The 20,422-nt window shown below is 38.0% G+C and overlaps 1 protein-coding gene across 1 annotated transcript in view; it reads right to left on the bottom strand.

Moving 5' to 3' along the window:
• Nucleotides 1-20,422, bottom strand: part of HNMT (histamine N-methyltransferase) — a 54,678-nt gene that overhangs the window by 10,662 nt on the left and 23,594 nt on the right. Inside the window, exons 4-5 of the mRNA XM_049889252.1 lie at nt 5,378-5,485; nt 4,231-4,361 (exon numbers count right to left, since the gene is read on the bottom strand). Of these exons, the coding sequence (XP_049745209.1) occupies nt 4,231-4,361; nt 5,378-5,485 (239 nt within the window). The remainder of the gene's footprint in view (nt 1-4,230; nt 4,362-5,377; nt 5,486-20,422) is intronic.

Genomic DNA, 20,422 nt, shown 5'->3' with positions numbered 1-20,422 from the left:
CAATAATCTAAGACACTGGTTAAAAAAGAGGAGGCGACTCATGACAGACAACTGAAATTTGATCTAAAAGACAGTGAGATTCTCCACTGTTGACAGTAAATATTAATTTGAAAGGACGTCATGAGAGTATTAGGAGCAACAAAGGGGCAGACACATGGCACAGAAAAATTGTAGAATAGAAGAGAGAGAAAAGAATAGAGTAATAATACAGAGGGAAGTGGAGTTGCCGTAAGAAAGAAAAAGGATGTTTTGAGAGAAGTAGGAGAAAGGAGCAGAACCTTGAAGGTGCAACGTTTTATAATGGGGAGAAGAATGGGATCCAGAGCCTAAGTGAAGAGACTGGCTATTGGTGAGAGGCTTTTGCAATAAGATCAAAGGAGTTGGTAGGTATAGGTACAACTATGTTTGTAAGTTTGGAGGGTGAAAGCAGAGTTTTTGTCTGATATTTTCTGTTTTCACTGTATGATATAAAATGAAATCATCAATTGGGATTGAGTGGTTGGGGAGGGGTTGCAGGAGGTGTAGGGAGAGAAGAGAGGTATGAAACAGTTATCTGAGGAAGTGGGAAAACAAGCTTAATAGGGAAGCATCGTAGGATTGCTGGGCAATGTGAAGTACTCCCTTACAGGTAAAAGATTTTGCCAGCTAAGGCAGCTGTGATGTAGGATTGTCTGGATATATCAATCTTGCAGCCATTTCTTCCTTTGATTTCTTGTAAGTTTATTCCTTTGGGCGTGACTGTAGTTACAGACTAGAGGAAGGAAGGAGCGTCTTATTGTTAATCAAGTGGTATTTCTAATCATGCATACCTTCTGATGGTAGCTGACAATTAAACCTGTACTTCCCATAAAATATCCAGAAATATCAGTGGTCCTTGGAAATATGGCTCCATACCATCTACAGGCATACCTCTTTTTAATGTGATTCACTTCATCGTGTTTTGCAGATATTGCGTTTTTTACAAATAGAAGGTTTGTGGCAACCCTGTGTTGAACAAGTCTATCAGCACCATTTTCCCAACAGCGTGTGCTCACTTCATGTCTCTATGTCAAATTTCCATAATTCTCCCAATATTTCAAACTTTTTCATTATTATTATATCTGTTATGGTGATCTGTGATCAGTGAGGTTACTACTGTAATTGTTTTGGGGTGCCACAAACTGTGCGCATATAAGATGGCAAACTTAATCGATAAATGTTGTGTATGTTCTGAAGGCTCCACCAACCGGCTGTTCCCCCACTTCTCTCCCTCTCTTTGGGTGTTCCTATTCCCTGAGACATGACAACATTGAAATTAGGCCAATTAATAACCCTCCGATTGCCTCTAAGTGTTAAAGTGAAAGGAAGAGTCACACGTCTCTCAATTTAAATCAAAATACTACAAGATAGATAAATCTTGAAAACATTATGCTAAGCTAAAGAAGCCAGTTATAAAAGACCACATATTATGTAATTCTATTTATATGAAATGTTCAAAATAGACAAATCCATAGAGACAGGAAGTAGATTAGTGGCCACCTGGAATTTGGGTGGGTGTAAGGGTAGAGAGTCGGGGTGAGGAGTGACTGCTAAAGGGTATGGACTTTCTTTTGCGGGTGTTGAAAATGTTCCAAAATTAGATAATGATGATGGTTGCACAACTCAGTGAGTATACTAAAAGCCATTGAATTGTACACTTTAAATGGGTTAATTTTATGGTATGTGAAATATATCTTAATAAAATTATTGAGATTGAGAATTAAAAGAAGAAAAAGCTAGAAATGATTAAGCTTTCTGAGGAAGGCATGTGAACAGCTGAAACAGGCCAAAAGCTAGACCTCTTGCACCAAACAGCCAAGTCGTGAATGCAAAGGAAAGGCTATTGAAGGAAATTAAAAGTGCTAAAATAAATAAATAAATAAAAATATATATATATATTTTTTTATTATGGCTAACACACAAATGATAAGAAAGCAAAACAGCCTAATTGCTGATATGGAGAAAGGTTTAGTGGTCTGGATAGAAGACCAAACCAGCCACAACATTCCCTTAAGTCAAAGCCTAATCCAGAGCAAGGCCCTAACTCTCTTCAATTCTATGAAGGCTGAGAGAGGTGAACAATCTGCAGAAGAAAAGTTTGAAGCTAGCAGAGGTTGGTTCATAAGGTTTGAGGAAAGAAGGCATCTCCATAACATAAAACGCAAGGTGAAACAGGAAGTGCTGAAATAGAAGCTGCAGCAAGTTATTCAGAAGATCTAAGATAATCGATGAAGGTGGCTACACTAAACAACAGATTTTCAATTTAGATGAAACAGCCTTATATTGGAAGAAGATACCATCCAGGACTTCCATAGCTAGAAAGGAGAAGTCAACGCCTGACTTCAAGGCTTCAAAGGACAGGTGGAACCCTCTTCTTAGGGACTAATGTAGCTGGTGACTTTAAGTTGAAGCCAATGCCCCTTTGCTGTTTTGAAAATTCTAGGGTCTTTAAGAATTATGCTAAATCTACTCTGCCTGTGTTCTATGAATGGAACAACAATGCCTGGATGACGGCACATCTGTTCATAACATGGTTTCCTGAATATTTTAAGCCCACTGTTGAGACATACTGCTCAGTAAAAAAAAAAATCCCTTTCAAAATATTGACAATGCTCATTGATAATGCACCCGGTCACCCAAGAACTCTGATGGAGATGTACAAGGAGATTAATGTTGTTTTTTTTTTGTTTTTTCGTGCTGCTAATGCAACATACATTCTACAGCCCTTAGATCAAGGAGTAATTTTGACTTTCAAGTTTTATTATTTAAGAAATAAATTTCAAAAGGCTATAGCTACCATAGATAGTGATTCCTCTGATTGATCTGGGCAAAGTAAATTCAAAATATCAACATTAACGGGAGTTTGGAAGAAGTTGATTCCAGCCCTCATGGATGGCTTTGAGGGGTTCAAGGTTTCAGTGGAGGAAATAACTGTAGATGTTGTGGAAATAGCAAGAGAACTAGCATTAGAAATGGAGCTAGAAGATGTGACTGAATTGCTTCGATCTCATGATAAAACTTTAACGGATGAAGAGTTGCTTCTTATGGATGAGCAAAGAAAGTGGTTTCTTGAGATGCATTCTACTCCTGGTAAAGATGATGTGAACATTGTTGAAATGACAACAAAGAATTTAGAATATTATGTAAACTTAGTTGATAAAGCAGCGGCTGGGTTTGAGAGGACTGACTCCAATTTTGAAAGAAGCTCTACTGTGGGTAAAATGCTATCAAACAGAATTGCATGCTTCAGAGAAATCTTTTGTGAAAGGAAGAGGCAAAAGATGCACCAAACTTCATTGTTGTCTTATGTTAAGAGATTGACATAGCTACCCCAACCTTCAGCAACCACTACCTGATCAGTCAGCAGACATCAATATTGGGGCACGGCCCTCCACCAGGAAAAAGATTAAGACTCACTGAAGACTCAAATGATGGTTAGCATTTTTTAGCAATAAAGTATTTTTTAATTAAGGTATGTACTTTTTTTTAGGCTTAATGCTATTGCACACTTAATAGACTATAGTATAGTGTAAACATAACTTTTATATGCACTGGGAAACCAAAAAATCCATGTGACTTGCTTTATTGTGATATTCGCTTTGTTGCAGTGGTCTGGAACCAAACCTGTAGTGTCTCCAAGGTATGCCTGTAGTCAGTAGTCACCCCCCTTTCCAAAGAATGCACTAGCTAGCTGGTCGGTGCTGAACCATGGAAACGCATACCTACCAGATGCCTGCCTGATAGCAATAAAACTTATTGACCTGAGGAGTCATCTAACTCGCCTCTTCTGCCACATGTACACTAGCCAGGCCACCTAGCAAAGGCAAAAGCAAGGGGATTCAGAGGAACTCTGGACCATTCATGCTATTAGAGAACTGTGCTAGGATATGATATCACTCTAATGTTCTCAAATCTATCCATGAGCTTTCAATCTTAGAATTAATCCTAGAAAAATTAATTAAGCCAACATTGAAATAATTGTTGAGTGTGGACTTATGTTGAGCAGAGAAAACTGGCCCTTTGAATGTTAAAGAAAATCTATTAGTATTAACAAAATCTTTACCTTAAATTTGGACAGATAAGGCTTAACTTATAAAATTATAAATCAGAAGATTTTCATTTTTCTTTTAAAAGTTAGAATGTTAGGCACTTTTCATACATATTTCTAAAAAGTCTCCTTTCTGGAAGCATATTATAGTAAATATTTCTTACCTGAATCATATGAATAAAGTCCCATTTTTGAAGCTCATTTTTCTCCATCATTCTATTTTGATATTCAGACGATGTCTCCTTATGCCAAGCAAACTTTATGTTCTCAAGGTTTGATGTCTTGGCTACAAGCTCTAAAATACAGAGAAAAGGTGGCACACCATCAATTTTAATTGCAAATGTGTAACCCATTTCCATTTAGAATTTTAATGCAATCAATGTTATATACATAACAGATATAAAGCACGTTTTTCTTTTTTATGCAGCTCTGAGGGACCACAGAGTTCATCTCAATCTTTTTTCCAGAATTCAATGAAATTAGAGATTAAAAAGAGTCAATTAGAAGTAATAATGAGAATCCTAGTCAGACATAGGTCACACGATCTTCGTCTTAATGGGGAAACTACCGGTAATGTTTATCAATGGCAAGTTGATAGGAAACAGGTGACATGACTGTGTAACCCAGACGTCAGCAAACCACTGCCTACAGGTCCATCTGTTTTATATGGTCATTAAGCTAAGACCATTTTTCAGGCTTTTAAATGGATAAAAAAAATCAAAAGAAGAATAATATTTTAAGATATGTGAAAATTATATGATATCCAAATTTTGCTTTCCATAAATAAAGTTTTATTGGAAACTAAGCCTCATTCATTAGTTTCTGTATTGTCTATGGCTGCATTTGTGTTCCTACACAGGTTGAGTAGTGGTGACAGCGACCATGAAGTCTGTTAAGTCCAAAATATTTACTATCCAACCCTTAAAAAAAAAAATTTGTCAATTCTTTGTGTAACCCATTAAACATAAGCTCTTTAAGGGCTGGGACTCTGTTTAAATATTTCTGAATAAAGCAATGACTCTGTCCTTAAGAATAAATATCTATATCTATCTCTCTCTATATAGATAGATATGTATGTATGTATTACTGGGGGATAGATAGGGAGTTAAAAAAGAGTCTAATTACTTACTGTTCATTTTTGAGGTGCTTAGTCGCACCTGCCAAGAAAACAATTTAATTAGTTTCTTCTCCCAACAAGCTTACAAAGAGCACATGACAATAGACTATGCTATCAATGATTCAAGGGGCAAATTTGGAATGAAAAGCCTTTTGGGATAGGATTTGGCATGTAGCACCATGAGTTACAGATACCTTTGTACTTGGCAATTTGTTCAGCGTTTGGTTCAACAACTTCATTGTTGATATGAATTCCTGGATATTTAGTTTGCACTTTGGAGAGAATTTGAAGGTCAATTTCACCTAGAAAACAACCGTATGAAACAAGTCAAGTCACTGGAGGAAGAAACCAGTTTGAGCTGGTTTACCATTTGTCTTACTTTTACAATAGAATCCCAGAATAAAAAATAATGTTCAACTCTTGCCTGCCATAATACTGGCAGTGCAGAACAGCTAGCCTTTAAGTAAGAATAATAATGTGATTCGAGGAGAGCTATGAATGCCATTCATTCATTTCTTAATTTTATTCATTCATACAATCTTTATTTAATATCTAGTACTATATTTCATTAAATCTAAGATGTCATTGGTTGTAGGAGACAATTGGCACTTATTTTTGTTCACTAAGTTCTTGAAGCTATCAAGGATTTCATTTTACTTGGATCCACAAACAACACCCATGGAAGCAGCAGTGAAGAAATCAAACGATGCATTGCTTTGGGCAAGTCTTTTGCAAAAGACTACTTTAAAATGTTAAAAAGCAAAGACGTCACCTTGAAGACTAAGGTGTGCAGGATCCAAGCCATGGTGTTTTCAATCACCTCATAGCATGGGAAAGCTGGACAATAAATAAGGAAGACCAAAGAAGAATTGACGTCTCTGAATTATGGTGTTGGTGGAGAATATTGAATACACCACAGACTGCCAAAAGAACGAAGAAATCTGTCTTGGAAGAAGTACTATCAGAATGCTCCCTAGAAGCAAAGACAGCAAGTCTCACATACTTTGGACATGTTATCAAAAGGGATCAGTCTCTGGAGAAGAACATCATGCTTGGTAGGCTAGAGGATCAGCAAAAAAGAGGAAGACCCTCAGCAAGATGGATTGACACAGTGTCTACAATAATAGGCTCAAGCATAACAACGATTGTGATGATGGCACAGGACCCAGCAGTGTTTCATTCTGTTGTATATAGGGTGGTAAGTCAGAACTGACTCGATGGAAGCTAACAAGCTAGAAAAAAAAACACTGTAAATTATAATTTCTAAGACTTCATCAATTGGAAGCTATATTCCCATAAAAAACTGTTGTTGTCTAGTCTATTCCAACTCATAGCGACCCTACAGAAGAGGGTAGAGATGCCCCATAGTGTTTCCAAGAGCGGCAGGTGGATTCAAACTGCTGACCTTTTTGGTTAGCAGCCAAACTCTTAATCACTATGCAACCAGGGCTCAGAGATGTTCAAATGTGGGAAAAAAATAAATAGGTACCTGAGAGCTGATAAACTGGGCTAAGCCAAAAGAATACAAAAAATGCATCAGGTAGAAAAAAGATACCATCAGGTACAAAAAGGAATACAAAAATATCTCAGACATCTGTCCTCAAAAATACCGTGGTCTGGTGGAAGAGGTAGGCATGGAAATAACACTGGCTGGGTTGGAAGGAGGTTGGAGGAGGAAAGGAGTCAGTGAGGGAGAAGATGGGAGGTGATGGAAAGCTCCATGTGAGATCACTCCTGAGCTCTCTTATAGGGTAAATGGGAGCAGAGAAACTTCCAGGGAAATGAGAAGGGACACGTAGAAGAGACAGAATGACAGAGGCATGAAGTCAGGAAGTAGAGCATTATATGTAGGACAATTGGCAGTTGAGAGTTCTTGGAATATAGTGCAAAGCAGGGCCGCCAGGCAAGAGATGAACACTGAGAGGTAAATGGAGATGAGAATATAGGCAGAGTAGGTGTTCATTTATTCATTCATTCATTCAAACTATTAATTGACTGTTTACCATGTGCCAGGCACTGCATTAGGCTCTAACAAATGATGATAAGAGCAGGTAGATACCTGCACTCCTGGAAATTGAGCCTGTAAGTGATAGGATGGAAGAGATGTTGGTAAGTTTGATGGACTTGAATTCTAAACCCATCTCCACCATTTACTAGGTGTATGTGACTTTAAGCAAAGTTGCTTTACCTCTCCAAGCTTCATTTTCCTCACTAGAAAAAATGAAGATAATAACAGTATCTAATTTATGGGTTGCCAGGCTTAAATGAGGCAATGCATATAAAATACGGTACAAAATTAAGTTAGGACCCAATAAATGTTAGCTGTTCATTATTTTTATTGTTATCATTGACTTCGTTTCTTTAAAAATATCTTTTCTTCCTACTGCTGATGCCTCTGACTAGTTTTGTATTTTTATTCTCTTAGGTTATGGTGTTCACCTTCACTAAAATGGAAATACCTCTTGGCAGGGCTAGCATATGAAAACGATGTTAATCTTTGACATCTTGGCATAAATGACATTAACAGAACCTTTCCAAAGTTAGATATGGCAGGCAGCAAAAGCACAGGTCATAAGGGTGGGAGGTTTGGAAGGAAGGAGATGGGAAAAATAAATCACAAACAGAAGATGTTAGACCAGGAGAAAAAGGGCAGCCAAATGACAAAATGAGAGCCCCAACTACTGGTAATAGGGGATGGTTTATGTGGTGTGTGTCTGTGAAGGAGGCAGGTAGGAAGGAAACTGAAATGGGGGATAAAGGAGCCTATGTGACAATTTTCTTCAAAGCTAGCACTACTAACGTGAAACTTTTTATTCTTTCCCTGATAACTCTAAAAAAAGCAGCTATTTATTGGCCAAAAAGTGGGCTAGGCACTTTACCTAGAACAGTTCACTTAATTCTGACTAAAATATGACCTCAAACTCCATGATATTATTCTCATCCGAATAAGGCAATTTGAGACTCAGGGGATATTAATATGACTAAAGTGTAAGGCAGAGCTCTGATGACGCGGTGGTTCAGCTTTTGGCTGCTAACCAAAAGGATGGCAGTTCGAATCCACCAGCTCCTCCTTGAAAGCCTTATGGGGCAGTTCTACTCTGTCCTATAGGGTCAGTATGAGTTGAAATCGACTGGATGGCAATGGGTTAAACTATAAGGCACGTATGACTGACTCCAAAGTATGTGTTTTCTGACGACTTCATACTAAAAAAACAAGAAAATAACCAAATAGTAAAGGGACATTAAAAAAAAAAATTTTTTTTCCCTCTACAGCCACTATTTTTGAAGAGGAAAAGAAACAACCAAGGGAAAAGGCTTATAAGAATAGCCATGGGCTAATGAGAACTAGATTCCAACTTGCCCCAAATAACCAAAGTTCTGAGCTTGCCTTTTTCAGCCTAACCTTGTGTTTTAAATAAAGAATCATCAATTGTGGAGATCCTAAATCCAACATTTTGAAATTCAAAGAGTTGAAATGCAATTATTTTCCCCCTGGGGCTTGATGAGCTCTTGTTCTCTAAGAGGGACCTGGACATTTCAGATCAGCACAAATGGCACAGGTAACTATTAGATCCCCGGGGCCTGTTTCTATCTCATCTTTTTCCCAGCTACCAGAATGATCTATCACAATCAGAGCCAGGCAGTCCTCCCTCCTGTGCAATGACAGAGGGCACGATACTAAAATTGCACCTGAGATATGGAAACTACAGGTTTGCATAACAACCTCCAGAGTGTGAGCCCAGGTGTGGACAGGAACCATCCTGCATTCACTGCTGGATGTCTAGCAAAAACAATGAACAACAAGAGGGGATAATGAACTACTTACTTAGGAGTTAGCACATAAAATCCATTCCTGACATCATGAGTAGGGTAACTATACTTCCTGTTTTCCAGGGTCAGTTCCTGCTGTTGTCCTGGTGTCCTATCTGGTTTCATTTTTTTCATCCCCAATCTTTCATTCTTTAACAAAATATTATTATGATTTTATTTTTTAAAAATAGTTTGAAAGGAATTATTTTATAAACTGGACAATATAGTAAAACCAACTTGTAGTTCAATAAATAAATATTTTAAAAAGTTAAAATAATTTTAATTAAGTTACTGTCTTCCTCCAACTCTCACTCTCAAAAGTTTCCTGAGTTGGACAATAACATCAGTATAAAGTACTTATTTTCTGTGAGATTTTTATTTATAATGGACTCTATTATTTCTTACTGTATTGTATGTATAATTTGTCCCCATAAGATAAATATATTCTTTGGCCTTACACTCTATATAATTTGCTTTTCAGTATCCCTCAGAAATAGGACACGTACATTTTTTTAAAGTGATTTATACAAACCTCTGCTGAACAGATAGGTAGTTCAGATCTTCTATGATATTATAACCAAAACCAAGCCAAACCCATTGCTGTCAAGTCAATTCCAACTTATAGCAACCCTGTAAGGACAGAGTAGAACCGCTCCTTAGAGTTTCAAAAGAGCACCTGGGGGATTTGAACTGCTAACATATAGGTTAGCAGATGTGGCTTTTAACCACTACACCACCAGTCTAGTCTAAATAGTTAGCATTTAGTTATAAATATTTCCTTGAAACAGTCACCTATACTGTTCACTATCCATCCACTCACAAGGATTTGATACTTCCTCCCTCCTCCATTTTTGACCACTCGCATGTTTTCCAACTAAATCTGTCTTTACTTCTCTTTTCTATCTCTGCTAGCATTGCCCTTGTTTAGCCTACTTCTGGTCTTGTCTCCCTAAAAACTGTCACCACAACATACATTGAAAACCCCAACCTAAGCAAGCTCATCACTTCCCTGATTAAAACCTTCTCATGATTTTGATCAGCTGGATCAAGTCCAAGTTCCTTGACTGAACATCCTGCCTGTTCTCATACATTCTCATCTCTCACCATGTCATATTTCGAATCTTACAGCTCCAGGGATCCTGAATTGCTTATACTTCCCTCCCTCATGCACCCTGTTCTTCCAGCACTTTTGTCCTCTTCCCACACTTTCTCCTCTGCCTGAGGTACTCTCTCCTCACTTCCCTAGTTCATCTGGCAAAAAAAAAAAAAAACTCCTACCCATCTTAAATTCTTCTACACATGAATAATCGCCTTGGTGTTCTTTCCCACAGAGCCTGGAAGCAGCCTCAGAATCCTACAGATGGTCATTACACATCAATTGGCTGGAGTTGGCAACACAGACAAAACTTACTTGTCTTCCCTGATCTAAATTATTGCTTTACTTCATTAATTTGATTCACTAGCAAAGGCTTGATTCCCATAAGTTTGTTAAAAGAAGATAAAGGAGTCAAAAATGCTAGATGGAATAACTGAGCAAATCTGATCATCAATCAACGAAAAGCATGTGAGGGGTTATCAACCCACAGTACCATATGCCAGTAGTAAGAGATTCAAATAAAAAAGAAGAACGGACACCATTTGTTCTTTCTCAACTAAATCTTTCTGAGAAGAAGCCATACCATACCATGAATGTTGTCCAGTATCAGGCATTAAGCTTCCTATAAATGGTTTCAGAGAGCACACCAGCCAAACTAATATGTCAAAATAATGGCAGAAAGTAAACCATAATTGAATCAATCAAATAATTGAAAAATCTTTGCAAATTCAGATATAAACCAAAAGAAATGGGGAAATCAGCAATTTACTTTTATTGTACATTGCAAAGCCTTCTGGAAATCTTAACTTTGAGGTCCAGAAAAAAGCATTTAAGGAGAATACGGAAATATATGATCATTCTGTAGTCAGAATCTTTTCACGTATGGCTTCTCATGAGTCATTACTTGATTGTAATTTGACAGTTTTAGCTATTTATTTTTGATACCTTATACCTTTAGATATATACAATCAAACAATTATTTAGGTTAACTACAGCCCTGGTGATACAGTGGTTAAAGTGCTCACCTGGCAATTAAAGTGCCAGCGGCTGGAACCTACCAGCCACCCCATGGGAGGAAGATGTGGCAATCTGCTTCTATAAAAATGTGCAGCCTTGAAAACCCTATAGGGCAGTTCTACTCTGTCCTATAGGATTGTTAGGAGTCTGAATCAACTCAACGACAGTGGGTGGGTTAAATCCTTATTAAGAGCTGACATATTAAATGTTTCCTGCTAAAGAGGAACAAAATCTGCAAAGTTTTCTGTCACAAATAGAGAAACAATAATGATTAAATTATTCTTTTCTAATGAATTTATCACTCTTCTGTCTCTCGTCTATTTTTTTGTAAGTTGTTGTCGTTAGGTGCTGTTGAGTCGATTCCTACTCATAGCAACCCCATGTGACAGAATAGAACTGCCCCATAGAGTTTTCCTGTCTGTAATATTTAGAGGAACAGATGGCCAGGTGTTTCTCCCATGGAACCTGGGTGGGTTCGAACCACCAACCGTTTGGTTAGCAGCCTAGCACTTAATCATTTAGGTCAACAGGGCTTTCTTTTTTTTTTTTTAGTAGCAAGGCAAATTAACAGTTTTGGACCCTGTGAATACTACAATCATGTAACTAATTTTCTCAGTTGATCAGTGTGTGGAATTTGAACAACGCTAGGCAAATCCAGATACGTATCAGCCTAAATCAATGGGTTATAGAGTGCTTCACTTCAATATACAGTGTTTAGAAAAATATGCACTGAATTACAATCACTGGTTATTTTTGGGTGGTGGATTTAGAGGTTATTTTTATTTCTCCTCTTTTTGTTTATCTATTCTTCCAAATGTCACTTTAAGAGTTTAAATTATTTTTGAAATTTTCATCTCCCAATTACACAACCCTTCCCCTCACCCTCCCACCCCCCCCCAAAAAAAAAAAATTCCTCTCTTCTATAATATAGGTGCAGGTCTGAGCTCCGGTGGCGTAGCAGTTAAAGAGTTTGGCTGCTAACCAAAACAGCAGCAATTCAAGCCCACTAGCCACTCCTTGGAAACCCTAAGAAGCTGTTCTACTCTGTCCTGTAGTGTTGCTATGAGTCGAAATCAACTCGATGGCAATAGGTTTGGTTTAGGTTTGTGTCTTAGTCATCTAGTGCAGCTGTAACAGAAGTAACGCAAGTGGATGACTTTAACAAACAGAAGTTTATTCTCTCACCGTCTAGTAGGATAGAAGTTCAAATTCATGGTGTCAGCCCCAGGGGAAGGGTTTTTCTGTCAGCTCCGGAGGAAGGATCTTGTCTTCAATCTTCCCCTGGACTAGGAGCTTCTCCACACAGGAACCCTGGGTCCAAATGACACGCTCCGCTCCCGGCACTGTTTTCTTGGTGGTATGAGGTCCCCATTCTCTGCTTGCTTCCCTTTTATTTTTTATCTCTTGTAAAATAAAAGATGGTGCAGGCCACACTCCAGGGAAACTCGCTTTACATCGGATCAGGGATGTGCCTTAGTAAGGGTGTTAAATCCCACCCTAATCCTCTTTAACATAAAATTATAATCACAAAATGGAGGACAACAACACAATACTGGGAATCACGGCCTAACCAAGTGGACACATATTTTGGGGGGATACAATTCAATCCATGACAGTTTGATTTAATGTTTTGTATGCAAATGACTATCCTGAGGCACTTATAGTCACATATGGAACAACTTGCATTATCAACAACTTGGCATTTAGGTTATCATAATTATTTAAACTCTCCACAACAATTACCTTTCAAAGGCTAATGCCATTGTTTTAGTTATCTAAACCAAAAAAAAAAAAAAAAAAAAACCCCGCTGCCATTGAGTTGATTCTGGCTCATACTAACTCTAGAACAGAGTAGAACTGCCCTATAGGGTTTCTAAGGAGTGGCTGGTGGATTCAAACTGCTGACCTTTTGGTCAGCCATAGCTCTTAACCACTGCATCACCAGGGCTCCATCTTAGTTAGCTAGTGCCATTATAACAGAGATACCACAAATGGGTGGCTTTAACAACAGAAATTTATTTTTTCACAATTTAGCAGGCTAGAAGTCTGAATTCACGGTGCCGGCTCTAAGGGAAGGGTTTCTCTCTCTGTCAGCTCTGGAGGAAGGTCCTTGGCTCTTCTGAGCTTCTGCTCCTAGGCAATCTTCATGTGGTTTGGCATCTCTCTTTCCCCAACTCTGCTTCCATGGCTTGCTTGTTTTATTCTCTTTTATATCTCAAAAGAGATTGACTCAAAACACACTCTACACTAATCCTGCCTAATTCACGTAACAAAGACAACTTATTTCCCAAGTAGAATCATAGCCACAGGTGTAGAGATTAGGATTTATAACAAATATTTTTGGGAGACACTATTCAATCCATAACAACCATCTTTACCCTTACACTTCTAATTAAACTTTTTAAAATAAATGGCTCCTTTAAAATGCAGAAGTTGTTCTCTCACATATCGGATGCATATATCTGATTTTATAAGGCGTAGCTGCATGATAGTAAATGTTAGCGCATTGAAGATGCGATTGTAACTTAGATAATGTACGTGCCTATCTGGTGACTCGAAGGACTGGTCTTTTGAGTTGGGGACATTCTATTCTAGGTGAGCACACTAATAAAGAAGGCTATAGAATAAAATTTTTCTTGGTTAAAAATATGGATAGGTAGATAGCAGATTAGGTGGGTGTGTAATTAGATGGATGCATAGATACACGGATACAGTGCTGGTTACTACCAAAATAGCTACTTGGATGTCTAGGAGAAAAAAAGTATAACAAAGAGAATCACAACTTGGAAAAACAGAGTTTGCGGGTGAACTGCTATGACACAAAAGCAGCATGTTTAAAGGGAACCATACAAAGATAGGCTGGAAGGAAATCCCTAGCAAAAGCCTTGGCAAGGGCCTTGTGTTACTAGTGTGAAAACCTACTCTCAGGCAAAGGCTTTAAGTAAACATATATTTTCACTTGCATTAGTTATAGACATATATGTGTCTTCCCTTCAAGATCCCTAGAAAACCAAAGGATGAAGTAAGGGTGGTTTTGTAAATTCTCAGCCCCAAGTTTTTTGGTTCTTGTGTCTCTGCCTCTAGCGTACACCCCATTTTGCCTGTGCGTATTTTTAGGCAGAAAATGGGAATATAAGAGTTTCCCATGTTATGTCCCTTCTACCTTAAACTATTCTGGTTGTTCTTATAAAATGATAGCTCTTGTTTGATACTCTTCAGAGACAGTGACTAGAACTTTATCACATGAATGCTGGAATATCTAAATTTTCGCTATTCTCATCATGATTATAATTAGCTCTCTCCAGCCTTAGTCAATGGCCCAATCCTTTTCATTTTTCCTTATGGGGTTACCAGATTTCTGCATTACTTTAGTAGGATATTTAACCTCTCCTGACCTCATTTCGTCACCTATAAAATGGGGACATTTAGCTCACAATTACTCCTTATACCATTAGGTAATTTCTAAAAATTGTGTTTGTAGATTTCTTTAAGTTTCCTCTGTCAAATTTATAAATAACCTTCAATCATAAATATAAGACAACGGGCTAACACAGCTAATTTGCTCACAATCTTGGTCCCAATAGTTACTATTGTTCAGATTTTCAGATAACATAATGAAAGTGCCAAAAATTATTTCCTCAATGCCAGGGGCTGATCTGGGAACTTGACATGCTATAATGCTTTTCCCCCAACCCCCTAAACGCTTACTAAGGATCCATTATGTGCCAGTGAATACCCAAAGTGTTGGGTGTGTAAAGATGAATTTTAAAAATCTGAGAGTAGAATATTAAAATATATGTAGGGTTTCAGAAAGAGGATTACAAATATAAATTAGGAATAATATTGTTTGTTACAGGGTCATTGTGAGGGTTTGAGGCATTATAGAGAGATGACTTATTACAGTTCATGAAATATTGTAGGACTCAATAAATCGAAGTTATTACACATTAACTCAACAAATATTTTGAGCATCTACTAAATGTCAGGTTCTAATAACTGGAGATACAGCAGTGAATAAAACAAACAAAAATTCCCATGGTGAAAAGACCCATGGAGAAAAGGAAAGCAGAAAGAGGTAAAGGGGACATCATGGAGAGGGAGGTTTGCAATTTTCAGTTGGGTGGCCCAGTCAGCTTCATGGAAAAGGTGACATTCAAGAAAAGCCTGAAGTAGGCCCAGAATGAAGGGGAATGGAGATGTGCTTTTTTTAAACGAGCGGCCATAGTTACTGGTAAGAAACAACCCTGTAATAAAAGAACAACTCAGAAGAGGGCTCATCACGTGTTCCTGATGTTTGATTTGTTCTTCTGATAGAGCCATATAAGATGAAACACAAATCCCAGCTTGAGAACCCTGGGGCTTCCTCCCTGGAAAAAATCGGCGGGTCAAGAAAATGGAGGATTAAAGACCGCGGAGATACCTCCTGCCATTTGGTTTCAGTCTAGCCTTGCTTCATTTCTCATATCAAAACAAATGTGAATTCTTTAGATTATCAGCAGGAAAAAAAAAAAATGCATTCTATTACATGTTGCATTCAGATTATTATCTTCCTTCTATTCCTTCTATCAGGCCAAAAAAAAAAATTGTTTCCTGGGAGAAAGATTGCCCAGATACCTCCCTGCTTGGTGATAAAAAAATAATTTCAGCTATGGGTTTACAACCACAGTAAGAACAATCTGATTTGCAGTTGCAGTGTGAAAGATAGAAAATTGCTGACAAGACCTTTTCTTTTATTTTCTTCCCTCTCTCTCTCTCTCTCTTTCCCACCATGGGTACCTCAGTATTGAAGCAGTTCTGTCAGAATGGAAAGCTGAGAACAGACCCTGGGCACTGACCCAGTCTCTGTAACCCCCAAATACATACAGTGCTGCAACATTTAAAAAGTTGTATATCAGTTGCTCCCAGGTTCTTAATGAAGTGCTAACTTTCTCCTGCCTTTTTTATTCACAAGTTTTGTAGATAAAAGCACTTGAACTGGTTGCTCAGCCATATCTTCAACAGAACCTGTGCCATATTTCCTTTCCCTAGCCTGTCTCTGTCTCCAAGTATGATTTTTCTGTTAACTCCCCTAAAAGTTAAACGTTAACTAATGTTTTCCCTAAAAAAAAAACCAAACCCTTTGCCGTCGAGTCAATTTCAACTCATAGTGACCCTATAGGACAGAGTAGAACTGCCCCATACGGTTTCCAAGGAGCGCCTGGTGGATTTGAACTGCCGACCTTTTAGGTTAGCAGACGCAGCTCTTAACCACTATGCTACCAGTGTTTCCATGCCTCCCCCCCTCCCCCGCCCCGTCACCAGGATCCTGAAAACAAGTTATATCAGTCTAAGCCTGTCAAACAGGATGAAAGATGGCGCCAGCCACCCCCTGGGTTGATGGGATAATGGCAAGAAAAGATCAACATGTTTGAAATATGACCACCAAAACCACACAGAAAGAGAATGGACATTCCACAAGTTCCTAAAACCTATAGCCCCTTTTCCCTTCAAAACCCCAGCTGGCCTGCCGCTCCTGAAGACAGACAGCTTTAGGAGGAGATCATTCTCCTCTGTCTCCATGTACTGGTATATATAATAAAGCTCTTGCTACCCACCTCACAAAAAAAAAAAAAAAAAAAACCCACCTCACCCATCTCAAGAATTGGCTGTCTGCAGCAGGTGGCTCTAACTCGTAAAATTGCGGTAACGGTAGGAGTATTCCAAGATACCAGCCTGTTTGGTGTGATCTCATTCATACCAGGATATCCTCTTTGCTTCTCTCATCTGAGCTCTATTTCACTGGCCTGCCACCTTAATAGTGGTTAGAACACAATTCTTGCTGATGAAATCATCAGTCATTTATCCCCTAGTGTGAGTAAGCATCTGAGAGCCTATTGTCCTCACGGATTAAGAAGCAGGAAATGATTAACCGAAAACATCAAGTACCTCAAAGAACAGACAGAGGACATCAACATCAACCTCACTCTCACCGTCAGGGCCAAGGTGTACTCTGAATCAGGCAGAGACAATCTATGAGCTCTGAGGAAAAGCTCTGCTAATTTACGACATAGTTGAGATTGTTCTTAGAGTATTTGTGTAGGTATAAAACTATTACAGGGGAATCAAAATCTGCCAAAGTCAAACTGTCATGAAAACAGCTGTTGGAACAATGCTTCAGCTTTAGCCATGTATCTGGAGGCGTCCAGAGAAGACAGTAAGTCTCATCCTTACCATCACCGCACAGTTTAATTGGGTTTATTTTTCCTCTCCCTGGCTATAAACATAATACTTGAATACCATAGAAAACTTGAGACACAGAGAAAGATATAAAGCATAAAATAAAAGAAACATCATTTCACTGCTAGAGAAAACTAAAAGTTTTGGCTTATTTCCTCCCGATCTTTTATTTTTTCATTTGAATAAATAATTTTCACTAGTATACCCAGGTGAGAGCATTATGTATATGTATTATTATTCTGCTGTTTCCCGTGAATATACCAAAATTTAAACCATGAATATATCAAAATATATTTAAATGTGTTGTTTGCAGTGGCTACACAATATTATTTTATTAGTGGAATAATGGATTTAATTATTAAACATATATATATAAAAACTTATATGATTTATGTTTTATATGTGTTTTTTTATACAGAGTTAGTTAAAAAAATACTTATACATAGTTAGTTTTAAATTTTTTCTCTGAGCAATCCAGCAAAGAACCAATGGCTTTTTGTGCAAAATCTTAGTTTTTTCAGGTTAACTCCTTGAACTAGAATGACTATTAGATGCACTTGAACTGGTAGGGAAACAGGCATCTTCTACGTTTGTTTGCCAACCACGCCTTCTCCCTGGGCGGTATTTGCATAAGCAAACCATGCTAATTTTTTTTTTTTTTTAACAGCAACATGTAAAAAAAAAAATTGACATAACGGTGCTTATGAAAATACTTTAGGGGGTGTAGTTGGCAAACAGAAGGCATTATTTGTGTAAAAATCAGTACTGCTTATTATTGGTTTTTAAAATCTCGAATTGTTTTCAATAAAAATCTGAACTTATCTTCAAATTCATTTCTTATATTTTGTATCAATTAAATTCTTTGCTACCTAATCAATTTTTTTTTTTTAATCATTTTTATTAGTTGCTGTTGTTAATAGAAACAGAAACTACAGGAGACCCTGGGCATTGACCCAATCCCTGTAACCCCCCAAATCCAGTGTAGCATATAATATTAGGTTTGTTGTTGTAAGTTGTCGTCAGGTCGATTCCAACTCATGGTGACCCCTGTGTTACAGAGTAGAACTGCCCCATACAGTTTTCCTGGCTGTAATTTTCACAGAAATATCACCAAGTCTTTCAAATTGCCGGCCTTTAGGTTAGCAGTTGAGCACAGTGTGATTGTGCCACCTAGGGACTTTATTATTAGGTTTGTTACTCTTGTTAGTTGCCATCGAGTCAGCCCCCAACTCATGACAACCCCATGTGATACAAAGCAGAATAGCTCCATGGGGTTTTCTTGGCTGTAAACTTTACCAAAGCAGTTTGCCACGAGTTTTCCTCCACGGAGCTGCTGGGTGGGTTTGACCCACCAACCTTTGAGTTAGAGACCAGTCGTAAATAGGTTGTGCCACCCAGGATTCTAACAGACCTCCTATACCAGGGTTGCATGAGTGTATGTATTAAATCACAAAGTTTCATTCCATAGTGAACATTGGAGAGAAGCCTATTCACTAATGAAGAGATTGGTTCCCAAACTGGCAAATATAAACTTCCCCCTCAGCAAAATTACACAAAACAACATGCCACAGGCTTTCAACTATGTACTAAATTATCAAAATTGTGAAGGAAAAGCACTGAAATGTCAACAACAAAAAATTATAAGTATCTATCACCCTGCTTTTTATGTATTTTTACCTGTATTAGTCCATTACTGCAATCTTATTAATTCAAAGGCTTTAAAAAACTGAGTTTATTTGCTTTTCTAAGGATATAGTCATTTAACCTGCAAATAATGACAGTTTTGTCTTCACTCTGCTCATTATCCCTTGTTTTCCTGTTTCAAGCCTTATTGCATTAGCCAGAACAATCTTGTTTACTCTGCTTTTAACGACAATGACTCTAATGTTGTAGCATTATGTTCTGTTCTTTCAAATCCCTAACGTATCTGTCTTTAACAATATTTCATGTTCACTGAAAGTTTACATAAAATACATTGAGGTAAACTATTGTGATATAATTATATATAGAGAATAGCTTATTTTTTAATTACATAGTTATGAATGCCTTTAACAATATTTTGTATGCAAGGACCTAAACTGGTTGTTTGACATAAACTAAAAAACCAAACTTATTGCTGTCAAGTTGATTCCGACTCATAGAGACCCTGTAGGACAGACAGAGTAGAATTAGCCCCACAGAGCTTCTAAGGAGCGCCTGGTGGATTCAAACTACTGGCCCTTTGGTTAGCAGTCATAGCACTTAACCACTAAGCCACCAGGTTTTCCTTATTTAACAGAAACAAAAAAACCTGTTGCCATCGAGTCGGTTTCGACTCTAGCAACCCTATAGGACAGAGTAGAACTGCCCCATAGAGTTACCAAGGAGCACCTGGTGGATTCAAACTGCCGACCCTTTGGTTAGCAGCCATAGCACTTAACCACTATCCCACCAGGGTTTCCTTATTTAACATAGAAACAGCCCTAAATCCTACAGATTTCATTCTTCTTGGATCAACAATCAATGCCCACAGAAGCGGCAGTCAAGAAACCAAATGACATGTTGCATTGGGCGAATCTGCAGCAAAAGCCCTTACAAAGTGTTAAAAAGCAAAGATGTCACTTTGGTGACTAAGTTGTGCCTCACCCAAAATCATGATATTTTCTATTGCTTCATACGCATGTGAAAGCTAAACAATAAAAAAGAAGACTGAAGAATTGTGGTATTGGCAAAGAATACTGAATATACCACGGACTGCCATAAGAATGAACGAATCTGTCCTAGAAGAAGTACAGCCAGAATGCTCCTTAGAAGCAAAAAAGGCAAGACTTTATCTCGCTTACTTTATACATGTTATCAGGAGAGACCAATTATTAGAGAAGGACATCATGCTCCGTAGAGAGTCAGCAGAAAAGAGGGAGACCCTTAATGAAATAGACTAACACAGTGGCTGCAACAGTAGACTCAAACATAGCAACAATTGTGAAGATGGCACAGGACCAGGCACACAGGACCAGGCAACGTTTCATTCTGTTATACATAAGGTTACTATGAGTTGGAGCTGAGTCAAGGGTACCTAAAAACAATAAGAACGTATCACTAAAATCTCGAACTTTTTAGT

Source organism: Elephas maximus, chromosome 6 (assembly GCF_024166365.1).
Source record: "Elephas maximus indicus isolate mEleMax1 chromosome 6, mEleMax1 primary haplotype, whole genome shotgun sequence".
Classification (NCBI taxonomy): Eukaryota; Metazoa; Chordata; class Mammalia; order Proboscidea; family Elephantidae; genus Elephas; species Elephas maximus.
Note: the sequence above shows the minus strand (reverse complement) of the source record. Positions and strands in the feature narration are given on the sequence as shown.